We start from the raw sequence: 11698 nt of genomic DNA, 5'->3' as shown, positions 1-11698 counted from the left end.
TGGTTCAAAAATCCTCCACAGAAATGTGAAGGACTCATTGCCAGTTATCACAAATCCTTCAAAATTAGTGTAATCAGGTACAAAATGGGACGAATGAATAAACCTACAACCACCCATGAACTCAGATCATGAGATTAATAAGAATCAGGCACAGATACAGTAATGTGCAAAATTCCACCCCTCATTTCTTTACATTTTGCTTCCAATAAGTAAAAGTGTAAAGTGTCACACAAAACACACAACAAAATCCCCAGAAACCAGATGACGCAGTGTGAGATCATCTTGACAGGGAGCAGAACAAAAGGCAGCCATCATCCAAAGTAGCATGATATAAAGAATTCAGGGTTGACGCAAGACAGGAAAAACGCTACAGTGCAGCAAATCTTAATCACAGGTTGAAATAAAACAGAAGAAAAACGGATCAAATAAATGTGAAGCCTGTTAAATGTTAAGAATTAAACAGATCAGAACACATTAATCAATACCATTTAATGTATATTAAAAAAAACATACAAAAGCAGGACATTTCTTCCGAAGGAGATGAAAGTGTCTGAAACGAACAAGCCATGTTCGGGTCAAGAGGCCATTTGCTTGGCAGATGAGATGACACATCTTGTTTGTAAAGCAGACAGCGAATTAAATGATCCTCTGAAGTCACTACAACAGAACCATTAGCATGATGTTGACAGTAAGCTGACACCGATGCTGATGTCAGCTTATCATCATCAAAAAAAAAAATCCTCCCCCACTTCAAATTGCTTGTTTGTGCTACAGCTGCTTGAAGCCTATCAAGGGCACAGGACTAATGCTGCAGCGTAAAAGGAGTCTCAGCACTTACATAAACAACTGACTCCTTTTATTTTCAGTATTCTAAAAATTGATCAAATAAGCAGAGAGTTGGGGAGGTAACACAAATGTCTCAAGTCATTTTCCCAGTGAGTGATGTAGGACTGCAGAGCTGTGCGCAACCTTCCCAGTGTCTGACAAATATGGCTGTCACTGCAGTCTTGCCCTTTTCTCAGGAGGTGGTTTGTTAGGTGGAGCTGGGGCAGAGGACTTGGTTGCCTGCTCCCTCTCCTCTTGCTTCACTGTTTCTGTGGGAGGTTCAGGTTCCTTTTTCACCTCAACTGCAAAACAAAAGCCTGTAGTTAAAAGTAAACTCAAGAATTTGGCCTTGAAGGACAGACATTAAAAACGAAACTTAACTGATTTTAAAATTGAAATATTCAGCAGAAAAACTAATTGATTTTCTTTTAGTTTAATCAAACAACATGAATTCAATTCTGAAAGTAAAAGCAATGCTTCACATATGAAAATAAATTAACATATTAGTAATCTGCAGAGTGTTAAGCACTTCCAGACAGACCCTGATAGACTCTTATTATATATCATAATGATCTATAAACAAAAAACTGTTTTAAATATCATACCTGGAATGGGCTTCTCACCAGGCTTAGGCTAAAAGTTCAGAGAAAAGCAAAAAAAAATCAATACGATTGACTCCTCTTAGACTCAAAATTCAAATGAACAAACTGGACAATAGCTGACAGTACCTGATAGAAAGTTGGTGGAAATTTTGACCTCAGGTCCAAAAGGAGTGTGTCAACGCGATGCCTCTGAAACAGAGAGCTAGGCTCCTCTTTCTTCTTAGTCTTTGGTTTGGCTTTTTCTGTATAAGAGATTCATGTTAATCACTTTCTGTCAAAGTCATTATTTTAAATAAACAAGGAAAACAGGTTCTGGCTCCTTCTTTGTTGCTAGTGTTTGTGATCACATCACATAACTGATAATCAGAACTTTAACATCTAAATTGTAAACTGCCAAACTGCTTACCTCTCTCCTCATGGTCCTTGAAGTGCCACCAGTATCCCTTGGATGGGTGATAGCGACAATAGGACATGGCCTCATCAAAAGCAGACTGGATTCCATGTACAGCGGAAAGCTAAAAACAGATATGATTAATATAAATAACACTGATTTTTTTAATCAATGTTACACAAACCTATCTTTTACAGAATTACAATGAATATTTTTACCACTCTAGAGCTGATAACTGTTCCCAGGTCTGGAGCCTGATACACGACTCCAGCTATGATGTAGTAATCAGCCAAGGGAACCACTGTAGTATGAACAGAGAAGCAGAAATTCAACTGATGTGAAATGAAGACTTTACAAATCTAACAAATAACGGCTTGAGTGTTTGGAACTCACCTTGAGTCGGTGACTGCCTCTGTTGTTTACGGATTATATAAAGAATTGGCTCCTGAGCATGAAGAAGGATGTATTCAACTCCCACCATCTGACTGTAAATGAGACAGAAGCAATGTTTTCACAAATCGGCAGATGTGGCAATATTATAATAGTATTACTTGTCTGTGTGTGTATGCGTTTGGGCTCTACTTGACAATATGATTTTGATCAGAATGTCTCCCTTCATAATACTTAATGTAATATGTTTAAAAACCTTTTCACTGCTCTGTATCAAATTTCCATCTATAAAACAAACTTACTTCAGATGATCCACGGTAAGCCGCTGCATCTTCACTACCTCATTATTGCAGGTACGGTCATAGAAAGGGTTGCTTCTGTCAGAAAAGTACTCCAGCACATTTCCAGGATTAAGACCTGGTACCCAATTGCTGTCCACCCAGGATATCCCGAGAAGGTTATCTGGAAATTAAACAAGCATTCAATTTATGAAATTATATTATTAACTGATGCTGCCTGAGAAATAACTGTGAGTGCATTTATATGTTAGGGATGAAATCACATCTCAGCTTGACATGGATATTGTCAATACTGATAGCATTTTATTGATGAAAATGTCTTGTTAAACAACTATAGAGATGCCTTCTTTTTGTGTGCATGTGTGTGTTTCTGTGTGTGTGTGTGTGTGTGTGTGTGTGTGTGTGTGTGTGTGTGTGTGTGTGTGTTGGGGGGGGGGGGGGGTATGAATATAATTGAGGAACTGAGTCAGTATTAACACAACCTGATAATGAAAATGGGTCAAATGTTTATGAAGGAAACATGACGGTAATTCTGGTTTCCTGATTAACATGATTAGGCTTTTGATAATAAAAGGTTCTATTTCAGGTAATAACAAGACACTCTATTAACAGATGACTTATCTCACTGTGAAACCCGCCTTTTGTGAGAGCCGAGTTCCTCAACAGATCCGAAATAATGCTCAAACAGAGCAGCTATTTGTATTTCTTGATTTTATATCAAATAAAATCAAACTACATAATATAGCTTAATCTTTTATATGCTTCTCTATTGCCAGTATATCTATCAGATGTTAGGATACATGAATAGAGATAATGAATAAATATAACTCGGAACAGCTAAACGGACCAGTGAGCAGCGTCCATATTACCAATAATGCAGACATCACTTTACCAAGGATGAATAACCCACTATACTGGAAAAACTGAAGGCTACAATGACTTGAAGTTGTTTTCTGTTGTAACCACCACCAAAAGTCATTCTAAGGCTCTGGCAGACAGCATAAGCTATGCTAGCCGATATGCTAATAAAAAGCGAAGGAGACGCTACTCGTTAACAGATTTTCTTGCAGCACAGACGAATAAGCTTGAAGCTGCAGAAAAAAAACAATCAAGGCGCTGTTTCGAAGTTATAAATAACATGAGATTTTTATACTAATTAAACTGCACATCTAAAAAAAAGAATATAATGGATTTAGCTACCTCTGAAATCCACCGACGCCATGATATAAACAAATGGTCTCCTAAAGATTACGTCTCTGGTCTTTAGGTCGTACTTTGATTACGTCATTGTACTTTTCGGCTGAGAATGTGATTAAGAGATGAGAAATGCTTTTGCTACAGCAGCTGAAATGGTGGTGAAATATTTCTGTTACTACTACTACTACTACTAATAATAATAGTAATACGAATAACAATACTAATAATACTAATAATAATGATATGACAGATATATATGACAGATATATAATGTTAAAGAGGGTGATGGCATGTGGTATGAAAGACTTTCTCTGTTTTTGTGGCAGCAGAGCTGAATCAGTCTGTCAGAAGAGATGCCTTTTAAATAATTTATTTACAATTTAATCAGTAACCTTCTCTTCACCACAGCTTTACTAGTCTCCAATTTACAGCCAGTCACAGAGCTAGCCTTTATCATCAGTTTATTCAGTCTGTGGGTGTGACCAGCTCGATCTCAGCTTTTTTGGAAAATAGTTTAGCTTGTGGATATAGACACCTAGGTATTTCCTGTCCCAGGATAGACATAGTTCATTTGGTATTCCTCTTCCTTCTGAAGCCTATCTCCACCTCTAGTCTTATTATTCACAAGCAGAACTCCTCCCAGACCACTCATCAAAAAATATCCAGTGGTGCTCAGTAGTCCTCCTCCTGCCCATCACTAATACATTCTGTAATTGGCACAGCCCAGAGGTGTACTGAAATTCTTAAGTGTAAAGCATGAGCAGGACTGGAGGCAGCACAGTCTCAGTGGAACTCCTTTGCTGCTCATCACCAGATCAGTCAAAAGCACTGCCCAGTCTCACATGTTTTGGTCCGTACTCAGTAATCCATGAGATCGATCAATCAATCAATCAATCAATCAATTAATCAATCAATCAATCAATCAATCAATCAATCAATTCACTTTAGAATAAATATGATCCTCCCAACCTACCAGTCATTACTATCTAGAGTGAAATAAGCTGTATACAGTATGCAGATGATTGCACCGTCCACTCCCAGATTTTGTGTTTATGCAGACTGCAGAGGGTTAAGAGATGTATTTCACCTGAGTGTTCAGAAATAATGCAGAATAATGAATGTTTATTCATTATGTATTTAAAAAGTGCATGCATGAAGTGGAGTGTAGGACAGAAAATTGTGCAAAAGTGTTTTATTATTATTTTTGATCACAGATTGAAAATATGCTATGATTCTAGGATAAAATAATAATAATACCAAGATAATGTTACCCAGAATCTACACAGTCAATGTAAGAGTCCAAATGTTAACGTATAATTCTTGTGATGGGCAGACCGTATTTTCCATTAGGTTCCCATTGTATAGACTTTATAGACTTTATAAAAAAGTTCATACAAAAACTTATTATAAGATTTTTTTTTAACTAAAATTATGCTTTATGGAATATCTTATTGTAAATGTACGTTTTGTAATTACCCCATGCTAATTTTAACTAAAGCGTTCGCCACCAGAGGTCAACATTTTGCCAGTAGATGTATTGAAATGTTTTTTGATGCCTGCCATTTTTCTTATAACTTTTCTTTTCTTTTTAGGCCTAATTCAATTTCCTTATACCCTCAGTTATACTCCATTGTGGACGTGTGCACAGACTTCTGGAGGTATAATAATAAGGCAATCTGTTTAGTTATTTGGTAAGATTGTCAGCTAGTTTTTAATATACATATACATATATATATATATATATATATATATATATATATATATATATATATATATATATATATATATATATATATAAAGATCTTGATATATATATATATATTAAGATCTTAATCTTAATATATATATATATATTAAGATCTTTCAGTTATTACAAACATGCAATAACGTCGCATATTTTCGGAGTGTAGATTTAACTGATCTCATTTAGTATTTAGTATTGACTTAAAACCTTAAATTCTACCCTCACTTTCAGTGCATACAAACTCTTGTAGTAAGGCTAAGAACTGCAGAGACATTTTTACACGTGTTCGCACTTGTTGACAGCAGCATGCTGTAGATCCCAGGCGCGTGATAACGATTTCATGGGTTACATGGTCTTTATTTCTGATCAGCAGCATTTGTTCAACGCTGAAATTCCAGAGACACACCCAGACAGACAGCTGACTTCATTGCCCCAGTGACAGTCACAGGACAGACACGGTGAACAAACAACCTGACACAATGGCCAGTCAAAATGAAACCGTATGCCCGAAAATGCTCCTACACATGCCCTTCCGTCTTCATAACAGAGACTAATAACACTATCATCCTGCAAAAACCCCATCCGAATGACATCATAGTCTGTAATTAGGAGTCTGTAGTCTGTCAAGAGTAGCTGCTCTGGCAAAGCTGCTCTGTAGAGATAAAATGAGCTGGATGAGCTTTATCTGATTCATCTGAGTAGAGATGACTACATTCCTCCACTTTAAGACAAGCGTGACACCAAACCCCCCCCCCCCCCCCCCAAAAAAAAAAAAATTTATATTCACTCCGATCAAGTCTTTCCATGGGGTATATGGCTTAGGAAGGATGAAATACGGCAATTTATTACACGGTCATTTGGCCTTATTTAGAAATACAAGAAATCCCCGATTGGGCCACAAATTACCACTGGCGTCTGAAGGGGAAATAGAATAACTTCTTCTTTAAAAAAAAATGTTAATTCAAATACAGGACTGTAACTTCCCTCTCATTTCTCACAGGTTGCAGATAAATTGATAATGATATTAAACCTCTTCTTCCTGGTGTGGGACCCCCATGGGACCACTGGCTCTGTGTGTATCGACCAATCGGCGCGTTTGAAGAGAAACATACGAGAGCAGGCTACAACAGAGGAGCGCGCATCGCGTAGGGGTGCGCACACAGACGTAGTTGCGACACTGGCGAGGCGAAGGCGCGATACAGCCGAGAGGATGCAGTGAAAAGCCTCAATTTCCCAGCTAATTTACAGCCGGGCAGGGCAGCTATAATAGAAATAACGTTGAAGATGAGTGTGATCCAGGCTGCGCACGACGGCAGGGTGGATAGTGGCAAAGGCAGCCACACTGACAACGCCTGCGGATCCCCACGGCTTCAGCAGTGCGCTCACCCCCCTAACAGCAGCAGCCGGACCAAAGATGCCAGATATCAGCAGCAGCTCCAGCAGCAGAAGCATCATGGTGGGTCGATGCTGAAACAACCATCCTACAACGAACCAGCGGACGTCGTGAGACGGGCGCTGGACTTTAAGAGCCAAGGCACCCAGTGCTACAAGGATAAGAAGTACCGAGAGGCAATCGGCAAGTATCACCGGGCTCTGCTCGAGATTAAAGGGCTGTGCAGGGTTCTGGGGGATCCGGACACAAGCTCCAAGTCACCCTCCTCCCTGCTGCCGACCATCAGCAAGTCCACCACGCTGACGGATGAGCAGAAGGGGGCAATGGAGAACGCAGAGCTGGAGTGTTACAACAGTCTGGCCGGTAAGAGACATTTCTCGCATACATTTCCCACAGATGGACACAGATTCCACTTATCAGCTGTCTTTTCAGCAGAGGGAAATTCTGGGAATACTCCAGAGCTCATGAATGATTCACTGCCAGTATGAGTCATTCTCAGGCTTACCCCACAATCCGCCTCACTTTCTTTTTAATTATCACTTTGCATAAATGGTATATTTATTCACCCCTTGGCAAACTTATAATATTTGCTATATGTTTAAGATTTAACCAAAGAATCAGCTGTGTTTTAGTCCCTGACAGGACATATTAGTAGTTCAGTAAAATAATGCAAGTCTAACATTGGGTCTTGCAGTGTGATCAGGAGTTTCGCCCTCTCTCCCCTCTTTTAATCTCTTTCTAGCTTGTCTTTTGCAAATGGAGCTGGTGAACTATGAACGAGTAAAGGAATATTGCCTGAAAGTGCTTAACAAGGAAGGAAAAAACTTCAAAGCTTTGTACCGATCTGGAGTGGCCTATTACCACCTAGGAGACTTCCAGAAAGCCCTGTACTACCTGAAGGAGTCAAACAAGCAGGAACCTTCAGGTAAGGATTGCTGGTTCATGGCAAGGAACATTACACTAATATCTGAAATACACAATACATTATTTATGCAGCTTGCTGACTGTGAAAAACATTTAAGGGTGATGAGATGACTAGTAGAGAAAATAAAATAAAAACAAGTAGGAGTCATCCTTCATCATGCTTCATTGCAATTCAAAATGTGGGTGAGATTCAGTATTTCAGTCTGGACCAAATAGAAGATATCTAATTTAGTTGCTTTGAGCATTTAAAGAAACTGAGTTCTGGGACAAGGTAAAAAGACGGCATTAGTGTTGTAGTGGCTCATTAGTGTAGTGGTTTATACATTTGCCCAAAAAACAAAAGATCCCTGGAGGAGACATAAATCCCTTTGGGGTTGTATCAGGAAGGGCATCTGGTGTAAAAAAACAAAAACAAAAAACATGCGGAGCTACCTGCTGTGGTGACCCCTGTGAACAAGGGTGTAGCTGACAGTAGCTTGTGTATCATGTAAAAGTGTTTCACATGAACATGAACAGGTGCACTGCAGAGATATTTGTGGACTTCAATAAATAAATAAAATAAAACAGGTGACTGTTGTGGTATAGAAATGGAATAGCAGGCTGTTGACTGGCACTAAACTGACTTCATGCAAAAATATCAAGTGCATTGCAGATATGACAGTGAAACCACTGAGTGACATGTTTAACATAGTACAGAGTGCTTGAGACAGAGGTAGCTGGACTTCTATTGAGTTCCTGAAGATGTTTCACATCTAAAAGCTAACAGGGGGAACCAGGTATTTGATTAATAATATGAAATTTACAAGATTAAGAGTAAAATTATCACTGTGGGCTTTTGGCCTATTTGTGATTCTGTTCCTAGATGTTATTTAAATAATTGGGCAGAAATCTGGTGCCTAAGATACGCACAGTGAATCAGATTTTCTAGCACAACCTTGGCCTTTTCAATGTGGGTGCTTCATTCATGTCACCCAACATTAATCAGAGCTACAGAAAATAACACAGGAAAACTAGTCAAGTTAGGTAATATGACAACTTTAGAGGTGTATTTGTTGCTTGAATGGCAGGTGGGAAAACTGTAGATGAAGAGGAGTCTGCAAACAGCCTCCTTCACGTGGTTAATATCTATTTGTTATGTGTATGTTTGTTTATTTATGTACTAAGCTAGTAAGATCATTTACAAAAAAAAAAACTGCAGATACACAAGATCTTCATATGGAGCTTGTTTTGTTTTTGCACTGCCAAAAAGCTGTGGTATAAATGACTTCTAGCTGCTTTAATTCCATGTACTACAGAGTTGTGTTTAAATGGAAGATTTACGACCTTATTGATGCACCGTTTCCTGTCTGAGCAGGAAATAAATCAGCCTTTTCCTGCCTTTGTTTTCCAGACACCAATGTCATCCGCTATATTCAGCTGACAGAGATGAAGATTCGGAGAAATGCCCAAAGGGAGAAGAAAGAGGCCACATAAGCATTCGCTGTCCGATGACTTCTCTCTCGTCATAAATTTCAGCCCTACTGTGTGCCACCCAGACCTTAAACACCACGGCTTGGAGGTTTTGGTGTAAAATGATGTTTGCTCGCTTTTGCCTTGCACAGCATCTGGTTGCCAGTTACGTGATTGAATTTCACTGTTGTGTGCTTGAAATGTTTATTTTTATTTTTTTTTAATTGTACAAGGTATTGTGTTTCAAACTTCCAATCATATCTAGTATGAATTTATCCTGAGTATGTTTTACCCATTCCAATCTGATGCACTGCCAGTCCAAACATCGCACATACAGGCCATAACTTGTGATGGAGACAGGAGCAATAAAGGTGAATCCAGCATGTCTGCAGGCGAGTATAACTGTAAATTAGCACCTGCCCTCGCACAAGATGTCTTTTAAATGCCTTGGAGTAAATGAGTAACAACCACCTACACTTCTGTCACCATACTTTGATTTTGAAAGCACTACAAAACTCACCTTTTTATACTCCCAATTATACCTGAAGTAAAGGTGCTAGTCGTAAGTAGGTTTAAAACTCAAAATGCTTGGACAAGGACATCAAGAGCACATGGTTGCTAACTGCGGTATGAGACATATGAGACATATCACAAAATGTAAATAGGCTACTTTATAAAATCACAAGAAGATATCCTGTAGAGGTGAGCTTTTTGTGTTTATTAATGCCAAAATGAAGCACTTCACTCACAGCATTTACTGTATCTTAAAATACTGTGTTTACTGTAAAGGTATGGTTGTAATGTGTGTCTATTGATTGCATTATGTTTTGTGGTGCTGCAGCATTGGATTTCTCTTTAGTTTTCCTTTTTTATTTTCCTAATGAGCTTAACTAAATGAATAGAGAAAACATGATGAAAGCACACGTGTAAATAAATAAATGAAACAATGCTGGGTGGAAAGAGTTAACGTTTTTGTCTCGGTAGTTGACATTGTAAAGCATAATGTTAATTTTCTAGAGGGATGGTATCAGGATGCAGAAATCCTGACACTGGCAGTTATTTAAGAGTTAATCAATGCTTTTCATTTCCACCATTTTAGTTGATATGGCTAATTTCTTAGCCCCAGCTTTTAAATCTTTATATATTAAGAGTATTATCATTGACAATACAATAAAGTATAAAACTAACATTTACTCTCTTTTATGGAAAATAAAATTCATGTGCTAGCTAGCTACCAACTTATTCTATCTTATCTTAAATGCTGGATTTCGGTCTTGTGCCTGTATCAACATTAGTTACATGTGAATCAAACCATTTTAATATATCTGTTTAATGTTTGGCAAAGGGATAGCAGCAATAGCCCATCCTGTAGCATTAGCTGCAACAAGGGACAATGATAGCTTTCCTGTTTTAAAAAAAGGGTTTGCAAAACTACAGAAACTGTACTGAAAATGTTTGCATAATCACTTAGGAGAAATATTCAGTCCAACACTCCACATACAAAGATTCTTTAGATACATCATTTCAAGTTGGTGGCTAATTGGTTGCTTGCTAGCAGATGGGTAACAAAGAGTTGAAAACTCGATTTTCTTTCTTCTTTTTCAAAGTTTTAAATTGAGGATTTATAGATATTTTTGGTCAATTTAGACCCTTAGCGGATTGCAGAATCATGTTTCGAACATTATTGGATATTAAGTTACATTTTTCTTAAGTTGCAATTTGATGCTAATGCTAATATACATAAAACAAACTGCTACTCAATAATTTTTCAGCAGCTTGTACATAATTTTGTCTGTTGCTTGCATCTGAGAAGAATTATGGTTTATAGTATATCTTTTTTAATAGTTTCCACTGTTTTCTTACATTTTTAGAACAGTAAAGTTACTGGTAGAGAATAATAAGTTTAAGCTGACATGAAGCTGAGGAGACCCAAAAACTTTGGCTGCCAGGTTTGTGGGACAAAAGCACCAGTGGCCACATGGTTGGGGATTATCAGAGTGCATTGGTTTTCATCTGCAATCTGAACATATGCATGAAAGCTTAAATGGTGATTCTAAATTGTCTGTAGGTGTACTTGCAACAAACAAAAAAAATGTCTATCTCTCTGTTTGCCCTGTGATTAACTGATGATCTGTTCAGGGTGTATCCTGCATATCCCGTAAAAAGCTCCAGCCCTACCAAGAACCTATATCAGAGGTGGGCAATTAATTTTTCCCAATGGGCCAAATGAGAAACTAGGACAGTTGTAGAGGGTAACACCAATAAGCCGAACTCAATCCTACTCAGTATTATTTTTATCTTATCGGCGCAGCCCCCCACAACAGTCCCAGTTTCTCATGTGGCCCCTTGGGAAAATTAATCACCCATTCCTGCCCTAGAGGGAAAAGTGATTAAGAAACTGGATGAACATTGTGAGGCATGCACAAAGGAGGCTGCAGAGAGTATTACAGCACATCGGGTGTGTCATCATGAGTAGCATCAGCG

General features: G+C 38.3%; 2 protein-coding genes across 2 annotated transcripts; one reads left to right on the top strand and one right to left on the bottom strand.

The window, feature by feature from the left end:
• Positions 1–472: 472 nt before the first annotated feature.
• Positions 473–3785, bottom strand: med6 (mediator complex subunit 6). Its single transcript, XM_026152124.1, has 8 exons — positions 3708–3785; positions 2511–2670; positions 2212–2303; positions 2037–2119; positions 1834–1942; positions 1554–1669; positions 1431–1458; positions 473–1127 (listed from the first exon to the last, which is right to left on the bottom strand). Exons 1-8 carry the CDS (start codon positions 3727–3729, stop codon positions 997–999), a joined length of 741 nt encoding a protein of 246 aa, XP_026007909.1. The 5' UTR covers positions 3730–3785; the 3' UTR covers positions 473–996.
• Positions 3786–6571: 2786 nt separating this feature from the next.
• On the top strand, positions 6572–10361 carry ttc9 (tetratricopeptide repeat domain 9). Its single transcript, XM_026152167.1, has 3 exons — positions 6572–7204; positions 7584–7766; positions 9156–10361. Exons 1-3 carry the CDS (start codon positions 6733–6735, stop codon positions 9236–9238), a joined length of 738 nt encoding a protein of 245 aa, XP_026007952.1. The 5' UTR covers positions 6572–6732; the 3' UTR covers positions 9239–10361.
• Positions 10362–11698: the final 1337 nt, after the last annotated feature.

Source organism: Astatotilapia calliptera, chromosome 19 (assembly GCF_900246225.1).
Source record: "Astatotilapia calliptera chromosome 19, fAstCal1.2, whole genome shotgun sequence".
Taxonomy (NCBI): domain Eukaryota; kingdom Metazoa; phylum Chordata; class Actinopteri; order Cichliformes; family Cichlidae; genus Astatotilapia; species Astatotilapia calliptera.
This window is presented reverse-complemented; position numbering and strand designations above follow the sequence as displayed.